The sequence below is a fragment of the Mauremys reevesii genome, linkage group 3 (assembly GCF_016161935.1).
Source record: "Mauremys reevesii isolate NIE-2019 linkage group 3, ASM1616193v1, whole genome shotgun sequence".
Classification (NCBI taxonomy): Eukaryota; Metazoa; Chordata; order Testudines; family Geoemydidae; genus Mauremys; species Mauremys reevesii.
The window spans coordinates 70,379,848-70,396,026 of NC_052625.1; the positions used below are offsets into that span (position 1 = coordinate 70,379,848).

General features: G+C 42.2%; 1 protein-coding gene across 11 annotated transcripts in view; it reads right to left on the reverse strand.

Annotated features, from left to right (window-relative positions):
* Positions 1–16,179, reverse strand: part of CNST (consortin, connexin sorting protein) — a 99,701-nt gene that overhangs the window by 59,935 nt on the left and 23,587 nt on the right. For 8 of the 11 annotated variants that reach the window (XM_039529129.1, XM_039529133.1, XM_039529128.1 and 5 more), the window contains one exon: positions 11,363–11,801. In XM_039529129.1, coding sequence (XP_039385063.1) covers positions 11,363–11,750 — 388 coding nt within the window. In that variant the 5' untranslated portion in view covers positions 11,751–11,801. Of the gene's footprint in view, positions 1–11,362; positions 11,802–12,584; positions 12,710–14,166; positions 14,310–16,042; positions 16,129–16,179 lie in introns of those variants that run through there. The other 3 variants (XM_039529136.1, XM_039529137.1, XM_039529138.1) reach the window with 3 other exon arrangements.

Here is a 16,179-nt window from a genome sequence, read left to right on the forward strand (position 1 = left end):
TGGTCCTTTCCTCACCTCTTTTTCTGCACCTTTGACTTTTTCTCCTTAAAATCCTAAGGAGGGTTGTGAAAAAACAAACAGGATTTTGTTCATTTTGTATTTCTTGTGACTTTTTTGTTCATTTTTAAAAACTGTCACTTTGAAGTATTTACATTAATATTCTACATATTGGAAAGATTAGTGGGTGGAATCAACTCTAACTGGATATTAACAAAAGGGGCAAAGTATATGGAGATGTGAATTGTTAGGGAAGGCTTGGTTTGACAGAATCAAGAAGCTTCTGGAAAGTGAGCAGATATAATCTAACGTCATGATTCTACATAATGATAGCTAGCTCATAATACTTTTAATTTTTCAGTATTATATTCACTAGGGGCTGTTTCTCAGTCTAAATGTTGTAGAACATGAAAGCTGCTTATCAACACTACAGTGCTTAGTGATTATCAAACACTGATATATGAATTCAGTATTAGTAGAGGTAAGTATTTATATTATGGGGGCACCTAAAGGATTGGGGCCCCATTGTGCTGGGTGCCGTACAAACACAGAAAAGAGACAATTGCTAAGAGTTTACACTCTAAAGTCACAAACAGATGAAGGGTAGGGAAACACGGATACCCCACACTAACAAGTGAATGTGATGAAGAATGGGAACAGTTTTGTTAGTTACATATAATGTAGGGTTTTCATTTCTTCCTCCCCACCAGCATCCAGAAAAGTGTTTCCCCACTATCAGATTAGGGAAAGCAACAACCTGATGCTCAGGATACCACCATTTTCTTGTAAGTGAAAAGTGATGAGATTTGCCATGACCAATGATACAATTTAGTTATGGGGGTCACGGAGATAGGAGGGTCCCAGATGGTGGACTGCAGCTTGAGCCTGAACATCTACACCACAATTAAACAGCACCTTAGCCTGAGCCCCGCCAGCCTGAGTCAGCTGGCATGGACCAGCTGTGGGTGTCTAATTGCAGTCTAGACATATCCTCAGCTACCTAGCTCTTCCAACCAAGAAGAACAATTCATGAGATTTGGGGACACAGTAGTTGAGGTGAATGGGAGAGATGAGGGGAGACCCAGAAAAGCTTGGGGGTCCCTGATATGAGGAGAGAACATACAGTACTTATAGAATCATATGACATAAAAGAATTAAGTTAAAGCGTTCCCTGATAAACAAAATGAACACCTGTACATCCCTATGACAGATTATGAGGTCCAGAATGTATATTCTGTATATCTGATGCCACTTTAGATCCAGATAATGATAAATTTGCAGCAACACACTTCAATGTCAGACATTATTGTCCTCCCAATTTCATCACTGTTAATAACAGTCGGGAATCAGCCTCAGGGCAGTTTCCTTTTCATGTTTGAGAAGAAACAGAAATGGAAATTGATTAAAAATTGCATAGATCTCAATTTCACTACCCATAAACTTAATTTTTCACCTTACTGGGTGATGCCATGAATATTAAATTAGAAACTGCAAAATGACAGTGAAAATTTCATAATATCTTAATATACAATACATATCTTTACATATAAGAGGATTAATTTCAATATAGGGAATGATAATTACACCAGTCTAAGGTCCAGGACTTGATATGGTCATGGACTAGTGGTTGAAAACAAAGTGTCAACTCCTGAACTGATATGTCAAAGCATATTTATTACTATAACCACAATACTGAACACTAATACAGGTAGATGAATTCTTGTAAAAATCCTTAAATTTAAAGAATTCCTTTTATTTTATTGTCATTTTCAATGAGTTCTTTACCAGAAGGAGACCGCACAAGTAACATCAAGGAGTTCCATGTTTATTATGCCTCAATGATTTCTAGATCAAACGTGCTTGAATTAAATGAAAAAAGATGCTTCTTTTTCTAACTGCCAACCCTGCACGCACTGTTATCAGCAATATAGGTTCTGCAAGCCAAATTCTAGCCTCAGGGACACATGAGCAACCTGTAGTTTTCACTGAGTTTGCAGAGCCCTAAGTAAACAATTCTGTTGCTATACAGGAAGCAACAGAATCCAGCTCACATTATTGTAATTGTGTTGGTTCTTCAGGGCTAGCAGAAATAGCAAGCTTTACAAATATATTAAATAAAATAAGCAGCTCTGACTCTGAATACTTACATTGCTACTTTTCAGAGTAGAATTGCATTTCTAAAATGTAGCAGACTTGCACACCTTGCGCACCAGAACTTGTGAAATCAGCCATACTCTACGGGCTTGCTCTTTGATATTGGCACCACAGTGAAGACACTTTGAACATCAAATATAAATACTAAGCTTTTTAAAACTTTAGAAGGAGTCATAGGAATTTGCACCTCTGAAGAGAAAAAAGATGAGGAGAAAAAAAGATGAGAAACAAGATTTCTCAGGTTCTGCAGTATCCTGTACAGCACAAATGTGTCTTGAAACTCTGCAGTTCTCTCTTTTTTTATTATTTAAATTTTCCCTTTTTTTTCCTGGGAACAATATGCATCCCCAGCTAGCATGTGCTTTACACACTGGAATAAATGAACTGGGCCTTGGACCTTTTAGAGACCTAAGTAAACAAAGCGTCCTGGGGTGCCAGCTGCTTACCCCAATAGGCCGGGACAGCAACTGGTGGGGAATTTTTTTGGGGGGGGTGGGGGGAAAAAGCTGGGCTTCAGGGGAGTAACCTCTGTGACCACCCCCCACATGACCCCACCCCTAGCCCAGGACCGCCACACCTCCCCATCCCATCCCTTCCCACCTTACCTGGGGAGGGCCAGGGGAGGATGTCTCTGGCCTGGCTGGAGCTGCTCCGGCAGGCTGGGCAGCGTGGCCACAGCCTGCTCCGGCGGACCAGACCGGGAGGCGCAGCCGCAGCACATTACAGCGGGCTGGGTCCGACCAGGTGGCACAGCCACACCATGCTCCGGCTGGCCAGACCAGGCGGCACAGCCGCAGCATGTTCCAGTGGGCTGGGCCGGGTGGCGCAGCCGCAGCGTGCTCCGGCGCCCGGGTGGCGTGGCCACAGTCTGCTCTGGGGGGCAGGGCTGAGCGGCATGGCTGCAGCCTGCCAGCCCCAGAGCTGCAGCTGCTTCGGAGACTGAGGGCAGAGCAGCGTGGCCAGAAGCGGAGAGACACTGGCCCCACCTCTTCCCTGCTGGCTGTGCTGCCTCTCCTTGCTCCCTCTGTTGGTGGGAGGAGCTGTGTCCCACCTCTCCCTCTCTATACCCCTTCATAAGCCGACCCCCTTCTCTGGTGCTTCCCTTTTTTACTAAAAAAAATTAGGCTTATGAACGAGTATATACAAGTAATTATCAATGGCTCACTGTCAAACTGGATGGTGGTATCCAGTGGTTCTCCACAGGGGTCAGAGATTTGTACCCATCACTTGGTCCATTAAAATCTGATGCACTGCTAGGCTTCCATGTCCTTTCAGGATATGATACTACTGAAAGTTTGACTGGAAGACCAAGCTATCTGACTGGAACTCATTTGGTTCAGTCACCGAAGCCTTTTTCCTCACTCTGCAGGTGCTCGGAATGGCAGAGACAGTCACTGATGAGGTCATAAATTCACGCTCTGAGTTTACCATTTGAAGACCAACATTACAACGCTTGTAGAGTGTGCATTTATACCTGCTATTCTCCAGCAATGGAATGGCTCCCAGAAGAACAAGCATATCCAAAACTACCCTCCCCTACTGGGCACAAAGAGTCTTGGAGGATAAACAGATCACATTACTTATGTCTGAAGTACCATGCACTCCTAAATCCATCCTTCAGCTAATCAAATACTTATATGCAAAGACCAGATGCTCACCACTCTGCAAACGTTTGGCCAGCAGTCTGTCTTGTATGGGGATGTGCGAGTGCAGTGTGGATGAGGATCAGCTTGACATGTCTAGCAGCAGACAGAGATGACACTGATGATGACTTAGATAAATAAATGTTTTCACTCACAGATGTCAAGGTTAACTTCCCTAGAATTACCAAAGCAATGCATCCCTGTGTTAAAATATCATTTAAAAAGCATTGATTTTTAAACATTTTCTCAAATATACATCTATATAACTGTTCTAGGTACCATAATATCATATTTGGTACCATTATATTCATGGGAGAAATGGCTTTTGAATGATACTCAACTTGACCCATTTACAAGAACATATTAAAATTTCCACCTGGGGGATAGCCAGTTCTCAGTGCCACAGTGCAGAGCGTGACACCATTGAAATTATGATTCTGTAGATTTTTACAAATCAAATGACAGCTCCCTTACCTTTTTATCACTAATTTGATCATGGAATAAGATTTTACTGCATTATGCTCCCATGCTAAATATCATTCTGTGGTGTATTAACATGAGTGTCATATCCAAGACATGGGAGAGAATTGTAATAATTGGAGATATGCCAATCTCCTAGAACTGGAAGGGACCTTGAAAGGTCATTGAGTCCAGCCCCCTGCCTTCACTAGCAGGACCAATTTTTGCCCCAGATCCCTAAGCGGCCCCCTCAAGGACTGAACTCACAACCCTGGGTTTAGCAAGCCAATGCTCAAACCATTGAGCTATCCCTCCCCTACTACTCAGGGGAGGCTGCAGCTGGAGTACTGTGTCCAGTTCCGGGCACCATACTTAAGGAAAGATATAGCCAAACTGGAGAGAGTCCAGAGTAGAGCTACAAAGATGATAAATGGTTTAAAAAACTGGGCATGTATAGTCTTGAGAAAAGATGACTGAGGGTGGACTTGTTAACAGTCTTCAACTATGTTAAGGGCTGTTATGAGAGGATGGTGATCAATTGTTCTCCATATCTACTGGAGGTAGGACAAAAACTAATGGGCTTAACCTGCAGCAAGGAAAATTTAGGTTAAAAGGAAAAACTTAAGTGTGAGGCAAGTTAAAGCACTGGAATAAGGCTTCCAAGGGAGATTATGGAATCCCTATCATCTGAGGTTTTTAAAAACAGGTTAGACAAATATCTGGCAGAAAGAGTCTAAATTTACTTGGCCCTTCCTCAGTGCAGAGAGTTGGACTTGATGACTTTTCTAGGTCCCTTCCAGCCTTACATTTCTATGATTTCTTCTTGACAAATCCATGATGGCTATTACTTATCACTCTATTATCCTCTAGGTGTATACAAATGTTTTAGTATCTTTCCAGGTATTGAAGTTAGGCTCACTGGTCATAATTCCCTGGGTCCTCTTTGGTCTCCTTTTAAATATAGATATTATATTTGCTCTTCTTTATTTCTCTGGGATTTCACCTGTCCTCCATGAGGTATTGAAGATAATCACTAATGGTTCTGAGATTGCTTCAGCTAGTTCCTTAAGTACTCTTAGCATACATTGTGTCAGGCCCTGCTGACTGAAATACATCTAACTTTATAAATATTATTTAACCTGTTCTTCCCCTATTCTGATTTGTGTTTCTTTCCCCTTGTTGTTAAGATTAATTGTGTTTAGCCAGGGGTGGGCAAACTTTTTGGCTTGAGGGCCACATCTGGGTATGGAAATTGTCTGGCGGGCCATGAATGCTCATGAAATTGGGGGCTGGGGTATGGGCTCTGGGGTGGGGCCAGAAGTGAGGAGTTCAGGGTATGGGAGGAGGCTCCGGGCTGTGGCAGGGGGTAAGGATGCAGGGGTGGGGGGTGTTGAGAGCTCCGGCTGGGGGTGTGGGCTCTTGGGTGGAGCAGGGGATGAAGGGTTTGGGGTGCAGGAAGGTGCGCTGCGACCGAGGGGTTCGGAGGGCGGGAGTGAGATCAGAGCTGGGGGCAGGGGGTTGAGGTGCACATGGTGGTGGGGGAAGATCAGGGGTGCAGGCTCCAGGGGGCACTTACCTCAAGCAGCTCCTGGAAGCAGCGGCACGTCCCCCGCTTCGGCTCCTACGCAGAGGTGTGGCCCGGTGGCTCTACGTGCTGCCCTGTCTGCAGCCACCACCCCTGCAGCTGTGGGGGGCAGTGCTTGGGGTGTGGGCAGCGTGCGTGTGGAGCCCCCTGGGCTGGCTGCACCTATCCATAGGAGCCGGAGGGGGGACATGCTGCGCAGAAAGCCCCCCACCCCGCTCCCTGGCTGGAACACCAGAGAAGGGCAAGCCACCGAACCTGCTCCATGGTGGGAGCTCGAGGGCCCAATTAAAATGTTTGACAGGCCAGAAGCAGCCTGTAATTTGCCCACCCCTATGTTAAGTACTAAGTCACAATGAACTTTTTTAGTAAAGACTGAGGCAAAAGAGGCATTAAACATCTCAGCTCTTGGTGTTGTCCATTATTAGCTCTCCTTCCCTGATAAATAGCGGACCTACACTTTCCTTTGTCTGACTCTTGCTCCTAAGGTATTTATAAAACCTCTTATTGCCATTTATATCCATGGCTAGATGTAACTCATGTTACGCCTTAGACTTTCTGATTTTATCTCTACATGTTTGTGCTATTCTTTGGTACTCACTCTTAGCAATTTTTCCATGTTTCCACCTTTTGTAGGATTTCTGTTGGATTTTCAAATCATAAAAATGTTCCTGATGTGGAACACAAGGGATGTTGTTAGACTACACAGAATAAGAGAAGACCAAGAGTAAATGCAGATACTTTGAACAGACCTATTTAAACAGAGTGGACTAACTGTTCCAAATATTTTATGGTACTACAAGACAGCCAGCTTAAAGCAGTAGTGCAGGGGTAGGCAACCTATGACACGGCATGCGAGCTGATTTTCAGTGGCACTCACACTGCCCGGGTCCTGCCACTGATCCGGGGGGCACTGCATTTTAATTCAATTTTAAATGAAGCTTCTTAAACATTTTAAAAACCTTATTTACTTTACATACAACAATAGCTTAGTTATATATTATAGACTTATAGAAAGAGACCTTCTAACAACGTTAAAATGTATTACCGGCGTGAAACCTTCAATTAGAGTGAATAAATGAAGACTCAGCACACCACTTCTGAAAGGTTGCCGACCCCTGATATAAGGGAAGGAAGGAGTAAGAGCAGCAGAATAAAGACAGTGGATTTAAAAAAGCAGAGTTTAACAAACTGAGAGAACTAGTAGATCCCATGGGAAGAAAACCTAAGAAGGGAAAAGGAATTTGGGAGAGTTGGCAGTTGTTGAAAAACAATATTTAGGGTACAACAGCAAACTATCCTGATGTGAAGAAAATAGTAAGAGGCCAATATGGCTGAAGGAGCTCTTTAATTATTTGTTTGTTTAGAAAATGTTAACAAGTTTACAAATCTTGGCCATCTAAATATCAGACACAATACAACATTCGTTACAACAGTGAGCTTTTGTTTAGAGAAACATTAAATTCTTGTTAAACAGAGAGATCCAATAAGTTACCAAGATGCAGAGTGAGCATCTTTACAGTATGCTGACATGTTGTTTATAGTGATTCTGTTAAATTGGGGAAAGTCTCTGATTGCCTACATTTAACAGTCCAGGCATGGCTATCAAATGTTAATACTGAAAAAACATTAGAACAGGGGTCAGCAACTTTTCAGAAGTGGTGTGCCAAATCTTCATTTATTCACTCTAATTTAAGGTTTCACATGCCAGTAATACATTTTAATGTTTTTAGAAGGTCTCTTTCTATAAGTCTATAATATATAATTAAACTATTGTTGCATGTAAAGTAAATAAGGCTTTTAAAATGTTTAAGAAGCTTCATTTAAAATTAAATTAAAATGCAGAGCCCCCCGGACTGGTGGCCATGACCAAGGCAGTGTGAGTGCCACTGAAAATCAGCTCGCGTGCCGACTTCGGCACCCGTGCCTTAGGTTGCCTACCCCTGCCTTAGATGATGAAATCTGTCATTTCACGATCACTTTCACCAAAGCTGCTGTCTATCTTTAGATCTGTAACCAACTCCTCCTTGTTGGTCAGAATCAAGTCTTAAATGGCTGCCTCCCCATTTACTTCCTCCACCTTCTGAAACAAGAAGTTGTTCCCAACACATTCCAAGAACTTACTGTGTTTTCCCATGTTACTTTTCCAACAGATACCTAGGTATTTGAAATCCCGCATTACTACCACATCTTGTGTTTTGGATATTTCTATTATTTGGTCAAGAAATTCCTCATCACCTCTTCTTCTTGATTTGGTTGTCTACAATAGACCCATACCATGACATCACTCCTGTTTTTTCCACCTTCTGTCTTCATCCAGAGACTTTCAACTGGGTTGCATCCCACCTCCTCCTGGACTTCAGAAGAAGTGTATATATTGTTGATGTATAATGTAACAACTGCTCCTTTTTTCCCTGCCTGTCCTTCCTGAACAAGCTCTCTCCCTCTATGCCAATATTCCAGCCATGAGATTTATCCCACCAAGTCTCTGTGATGGCAATTAAGTCATAATTTAGCTTGTGTACTGTGGCAGAGCTCTGACCTTGCTCCCGTGGGTCCTGCGCTTTTAGGCAGTTTATGCTAGCCTCAGTGGCTCACTGTGACCCTCCACGTAGCCTTCTCTCTCTAGGGCCAGGGTTACAGTCTACTGAGCCCTTTTCATCATAGGCCTGCATGGAGGTTGGTGAGAGAACTCCCACAATCTCTGTTGTCCCTGGGAGCTTATTTCTGAACAGTTTAGCCTCCTGTCCTGACAGGGGCCTGACTTCCCCTCCCAGGAGATGTTCCTGTAGTGGTGAGTTGGGGGGAACCCGGGCCCGCCCTCTACTCCAGGTTCCCGCCCAGGGACCCTAATGGTAGCAGCTGTTGGTAGCCAACCTTTCACTGCCAGAGTTGCTACATTTCCCTGGGACACTTCCCCACAGCTCTCCTGCTTCTCCCTTCTTCACCCTTACCTTAGGGTTCCCTTAACGATGGTTTGAGGGTGTCTTCAGTAACCAGCCCTTCAGCTGCACTTCCTCTCCTCTGGCTCCCTGACTCTCCCCTGCCTGACTGGAGTGAGCCATTTTTATAGTAACAGCAGGGCCTTAATTAGAGTCAGGTGGTCACATTAACTTAATGGCCTCACCTGATTCTTTGCAGGTTAATTAGAGTAAGGTGTTCTCATTAGCCTGGAGCAGCCCCTGCTCTGGTCAGTCAGGAAACAGAAAACTGTTAATCCAGTGGCCAGTATATCTGCCTTCTGCTATTCTGCAGTACCCAACTGGCCTGGGTCTATCACAGTACTTAGACTTCCAGTTCTTCCGTCTACTCCTCAGCTGCCTTACATTTGTGTACTGACATCTAAAATGTTGAGCAGATTCCCCCAATGTTTTCCTTCTTGTTGCTCCTACTGACCCTACTGTAATCTTCCATTTCATCTCCAACTTCCAATCCCCTGTCAAGGAAATTTTTTTTTTTTTTTAAATATTTACCCGTTGGTTTTTGTCACCTGACCCCTTTGAACCTAGTTTAAAGCCCTCTGCACTAGATTGGTGAGTTGGTGTCCCAAAATATTCTTCCCCTTCCATCAGATGGACCCCATCTCTTCCCAGAAGTCCTCCTCCAGGGAACAGCATCCCATGATCAAGGAAATCAAAGGACTCTTGTCGGCATCATCTGCGTAGCCATGCATTCATCTCCACGATGCATCTGTCCCTGCCTGGGCCCTTTCCCTCAGCTGACAGGGTGCACAAGAGCACCACTTGTGACCCTGACTCCTTCACCCTCACTCCCAGAGACCTATAGTCACTACTGATCTGCTCAGGGTCATACTGGCAGAATCTTTAATGCCCACATCTCTGTAAACAAATATGGATGAAATAAAAATGTTAACACTAGAGTCCATCTGTCAAAACACACTCTACACTCAAGTTAACTTAATTCTAAAATCATCAGCTTCTGGTTTGTTCACACTTGTATGGATTTAAGATCTTATATCCGACAATTATTTTGAAGGCACTCATGCTTTAAAATATATTCTTCTCTGCATGCATTTTGTGCTCATTTGTCTTCAGATGTATTATTGAACCAAAATATCTCAAATCCAAGCTTTATGATGTCTCCCCCATTGCCACAAAGAAAGGCATCCTGAAGATGGACTGGTACAAACACTATGGAGGAGGACATTTTCCTCAAGGAAACAACTATAAGTAGTGAGAGGCTATTGTTGGAGTGTTTCTTTCAAGTAGGGAGGGAGGATGGGAGTGGGAGAGGACCATAGACTTTCATATGGGGAAGTTTCCATAAGTTCAGATAAATATCCAAACTTCTAGATGTTTATCCAAACTATAAATCTCCTTAGGCCTTGAATTAGGAAACTAATATGAAAACAACTGGAAATTCACCAAAATGCACACCCAACCTCACTGGCAGACCACAGTTCTCCTTCTCCTCCACCCTACCTGGTTTATTTGAAAAATCTTTCAAGGAAAATGTTACAAAAACACTGGCAACAATTCTTGGGCACAGCGAATAAAGTGTTATAAAACCACCCACCAGAATGTAAAGCCTTGGTAAAGCCTTAGTTTGAAAACATATATTTCTAGGGAAAAACAAAATGATTATTTAGTGGGTAGCTTTGGTGGGGCAAGATGAAAAAAGTAACTTTGAAAATGCCTGCCATTGTACATGGCCAGTCAGTTTAGCTGTTAATTCTCAGCCGAGCGCCCAAAAATTCAACAACAAAAAGAGAAAAAAAAATTGTAGGAAAAAAAAATCAGCCTGGGCATCAATGAATCCTACCCAATGACCTTTAAACAATCCTCCAAGATACCAATGAGGTTAAAACAAAATGTACTGTATTCACCAGTATATTTGGCAACAGTACAAAAAGTATAAAACCTGACATGGTAAAACCAATATCAACACAAACATATTTTCACAAAGTGAAGGAACATTTCAAACAAGCAGAACATGTAATAGAAAAGTATTTTTAAAATTATCCTTAATCACTTTGTATAATTCACTCTTCCAAATTTAACTGTAGATCTTTAAACTATCTAAAAACTTGGCAGCAGCTTTACACACATTTTATGGACAGTGTGTTACTCAAGATGTATGTAGTAGAAGTATTTATTTAGCTTGGGAAACCTAAGTAAATTCTGGTAATAGAAGTCCAAGATCAAGATATTTTGTGACTGAAGCCAAGTTTTCAAATGTTGATGCCTTAATAGGACACCAAAATCTTGCCTTTGAACACACAAATGATCAAGACTTCAGGCAGAAATTCAGTCAGTAATTTATCCATTCATTCATTTCCCCAGTGTATACTGTTTACTGTCTCTCACTAGTTTAGATTTTGAGCTCTGAATTTTGTATCTGGTTTACTATTGTCAGCATGTCAATAAATAATACCATTTTACTGAAAATTGTTGAAATTAAAAAACAAGTGTGTACATTAGTTGTAAATATGACTGACTCATGGAATAGAACCAGAGCTTCATTATTCAAAACAAAACGAACAAGAATATATAATTTTTGAAAGTACCTGTAGATTTTCTAACGGAGTCTTTTTTGCAAGTTGGACTTCTTTTTCCATCTGTCCATTTTTCTAGAACAGGGTTTTCCTCTCTATGAATGTCCATATGGAAACTTTCAGAGTTCTTCTCAGTCTCAACTTCTTTGCAGCTTGGTGTACAGTCTCCACTGTCCACATTTTCATTATTATTGATATTGTCCTGCTCAACCTTTTCATGCATTCCCATTGCACTGTCACTGCTGGTCAGGACCTCACTCCTGTCACCATCAAGTTGATTTTCATTTTCATCAGATGAAGAAGCCAAACAAGTTCCCACATTTCCCACACTGTCACCAGCATGAAGTCTGTCCTTTAAGTCTATCAGTTGATCATTTGTAGGAAATTCTCCGTCATCCATTAGAGCGCCCCTTGCTGAACAGCTTAAACTCTGTCAAAACGGTTCTTAGGTCTAAAATATCAAATTAGGAAAAATATTAACAAACATGGAAGAGAGGGTCTTTATGTCTTATTCCAGCCAATATGGAATTAAGCTAGCCAAAGTATGTATTTCTGAACAATTTTAAGAGACCCTTAAATACAGCATCACAACTGCCACATCACAACAAATATAACAAAATTTCTCTACATGTTAAAACCATATTAATGTACATTGTCAATACTGGTCTGGAAGACAGGAGGCTATATTGTCGGCCTTTTTACTGGAATCAATTATATATTTGTATGTACATGTGTGTCCTCCACAGTAGTATTCACAATATTATCAGTAACCAGGAAATAAACTCCTTATCTAGATTTTTAAACAAATAAAATGAAACTATTTTTGTTGAATAAAGAGATGTGGTTCGGCTGAAGTAAAAAAAAGGTGGGTGAGGAATAAAGAGGTGGGAGACAAACACGAGAACTCCTATTCCGCCAGACACAGTATCACTTCAGATATGCAAAAGAACACTGTTACAACAGTTAAATATACAGGAAAACTGTTTACTGAATTAAATCATCACATTGTTTTCAAGAGAACATTAAACATTTTCAGCACACAAAGCAGCAGACGGAGCTTTAAGAAACAAACCCCTCCCCCATAACTGAGGTAAATTTTGCCTTTTTGTACATACACATTTCCAATGAAAGCTGAAATTAAATTGTTATGTGCAACAAGGCAAAAGTAGACCCCAACAAGAGAAAGTTGTACAGTTCTTACTGAGATAATTCTACATTTGTATTGACTACTTACTTCTTTGGCTTTTACAAGCATCGCAGTTAGGGTGACCAGACGTCCCGATAAAATCGGGACTGTCCTGATATTTAGGTCTTTGTCCCGCGTCCCGACCGATCTTTGGTTTGGACGCAATTTGTCCCGATATTTCGTTCCGCCAGTAGCACTTGCTTTTTTAATTAATTAATTAATTAATTAATCGCTGCTCTGCCGGCAGCACTTGGCCTCTCCCCCCCCCACTGCTCCGCCGGCAGCACTCGGCCTTCCCCCCCCTCCCCGTCACTGCTCCACCGGCAGCACTCTTTTTTTTGCTTTGCTGGCGCACACCCCCCCGTGTCCCGATATTTTCTCCCTCTCATCTGGTCACCCTAATCGCAGTGCTGATGACCTAAGTTATCAAATCATCATAAAGATGCATCACTCCAGTACATACACTGTATAAAAATAATCTGAAGTGTTGAAATAATAAACCTAAAAATGCACTGAAAAAAGAAGACCACACTTTACAGAACAAGCCTTAAGCAGAATATTTTATCCAGATTTACGTAATGGCCCTTAAGAACTCAACATTTCAGATGAAATACAGACTTAATAAAGTCTGCCTGTGATTTTGTTTTGCTTTACTTTTAAGTACTTTTTTAGTGGAACAAAAGATTGAATGGCACCTAAGGAACCCTAGATTTAAAGAGAACACTGGTAGGGTCAAATTGCCTGGCACAAAGACTTGTAAATACTGCCATCGTGTGCCACCAAGACCTCATGCACACAGTGAGTACTGAACCTGAGGGAAAGAAGGTAGTTTTCTAACTGTCACCTGCCCTTTAGGCACTCTCAATTTGGGGTGGGGGAGGGAAGGAGGGCAAAAAGCAGATGACCATAGGCAGTAGAGGCTACCAACGGGATTATGTTGAAGCACCATATACACCAGGCTAGTAATTCTTAATTTGTAATGAAAGAGGTGCTGGGGCTCAAGCAATTTTTTTTTTTTTTTTACAATCATAACTGATGCAGCAAGCCCACGCTTTTGTTTGTGTGTAACCTTTAAGCTGAACCCCCAAGAAAGCTATTTTGGGTGATTAATTTTTTGGAATTGTTCTTTTAAAATCTAGCAAAAGTCTAAATTCCAGATTTATTTTCTTCCTTTTTGTTGTTAATAAAATTTACTTTTTTTAAGAACAGGAGTGGATTTTGGATGTCCTAAGAGGTTTGTGCATATGCTGTTTGATTAGCTGGTGGCAACATCTAATTTTCTTTGTTTTCTTTCTCAGCTCTTCCCCAGAGGAGGGGGGTAAAAGGGCTTGAGGGTACCCCACTGGGAGGAATTCTCAAGTGCTCCTTCCTGGGTCCAAAGGAGTTTTTTGCATTTGGGTGGTGGCAGCACTTACCAAGCCAAGGTCAGAGAAAAGCCGTAACCTTGAGAGTTTATTACAAGCCTGGAGTGGCAAGTATTAATTTTTAGAATCCTTGCTGGCCCCCACTTTAGCTTAAAGGTTACAAGCAAACAAAAGCATCTGGGGTTAGCACAGAGGAATCCACAAGCCTTAAATATAAACAGAAATAAACCTAATCACGTCTTTCTAAACATTCCTAATTTACTTACATACTTGGGTTGTTAAAAATAGTTCTAGATATGATCTGAAGATTTTCATATCTGGTTTCAAACTTTACAGAGCATTCCTGGTGCCCCATCTCTTCAGCCCAGAGAGAACAACCACAGACAAAGGGAAAGTTTTTTCCCCAGTTTTTAAAGTTCTAGCCTTCCCATTGGCTCTTTTGGTCAGGTGCCCACTTTCTTTTCTTTACCTGGGGGACTTTTTAACCCTTTACAGGTAAAGCAAGTAGAGAACAGCTACCAAGAAGGATTTTACAGCTAACTGGCTGGCTGGGTGTCCATCAAAGGGAGCTACCCTGCCCTTTATTTAATCACAGGGGCTATGAACTGCCAAGCCTACAGGTGCAGGACCTCAGCCCTAGCAAGCCCTGGCATAAATCAAGCATTGAGGCTACTCTAATTACACCTGGCCTTCTAGACCAGTGGTTCTCAAACTTTTTTTTTTCCCACAGTCCACCTGAAAATTGCTGAGGGTCTCGGCGGACCACTTAATGATCTTTCCAAATGCTGTTTGTACCATTAACTGACTTTTGTAAAGCGCTTTGGATAAAAGCACTATATAAAAAAAACTTAGTAATAATTAACTTTTTTTGTTCTACAACAGGGGTCGGCAACCTTTCAGCCTCCTGGACTGGTGGCCAGGACCCGGGCAGTGTGAGTGCCACTGAAAATCAGCTCTCGTGCCGCCTTCGGCACGCATGCTATAGGTTGCCTACCCTTGTTCTACAAATAAAAGCACACAACTCATATTTTCATATCAGTAGTTTTACCTTTCTAATGTGATGGATGTACCCTCTTTTCCTCACCGCAGCAGCTCCCGAGCTGGGGCTGGGAAGGAGGGGATCTCTCCCTGCCACAGCAGCCACAGATCTGCGGCTGGGAAGGAGGGCCGCCTCTCCCCGGCAGCCCACAGCCGGAGCTGGGGAAAGTCACCTCTTTCTCTGGTCGCCGCAGTCCTGTATATCCCAAATTCCCCCCACCCCCTCTTCTCACCCCACTGCTCCCTCCCACCTACTGCCTATTCCCAAGGCCACCACCTGACCTTACACGTGCGTCTTCTCCAAGGTCCAGGCACCTTATTAGTGGAGCCATGCCTGCGTGGCCCTTCATTCTCTTGTGTGCGGACGCCCAGGTGCACACCTTAGAGGAAACTATCCGCAGACCACAGTTTGAGAACCTCTGTTTTAGGCAATACTACTCACTTGAGGTTCAAGCATTTTCCATGCTGTCCAAATAACTCCATCTATAACCATCTGCTTTTCTTTTGGAGACAAGGCCTCCAGAAATCTTCTCACAGGGAATATCCTTAAATACATTGTTGTCAAAGAACTACTGTATGCTTCTAGCTCTATTAAACATTATTTACAAAGCCAAAACCATATAGCATAGGAAATTTAAAAAAAATAGACTATACAGTCAACCATATTGCATAAATGAAAGCTAGGAGATTTGTTCATGCTGTTAGAAAGATTTGTTACAGAGCAAAATAAACATAAGCTTAATTAAACTTGAAAGAAGCCAATTTGGAGCCTGTATTTGTGACTACCAGAAAATGAGATTTTTTGATAGTTTATTCTCTACCTTCATAATTTTCTTACCCCTCTCCCTATTTTCCCTATTTTTTCTTTTAAAAAAAAAGCTTGCTTGCACTTTTGACCAGCCATCTTGATTAACTTATCTTAAATACCTTGCCTTTTTTGCAACGCAAGTTTTGTCGAACAATTGCCATGCAGTGTGCTAGGGTCACTTCTCGTAGCCTGGGTCTCCTTAGAAAGTGGTTATTTCCCCATACTTCTTAGATATTCAAGGGCCACTTTATTCATTGCTTTCCTACAAGTTTTTCAATAGTTTTCAACAGACTTACCCATATAAAAAACCTTCCATAGCATTAGGAGATTGTGAAGCTGGGCACATGCCAGGAATGTTATGGTGGCCAGTTGCCAAGGAAACTCATAAGATACACATTCTAGAAGTTTTACTGAGAAGGTGCACGTAGGGCTG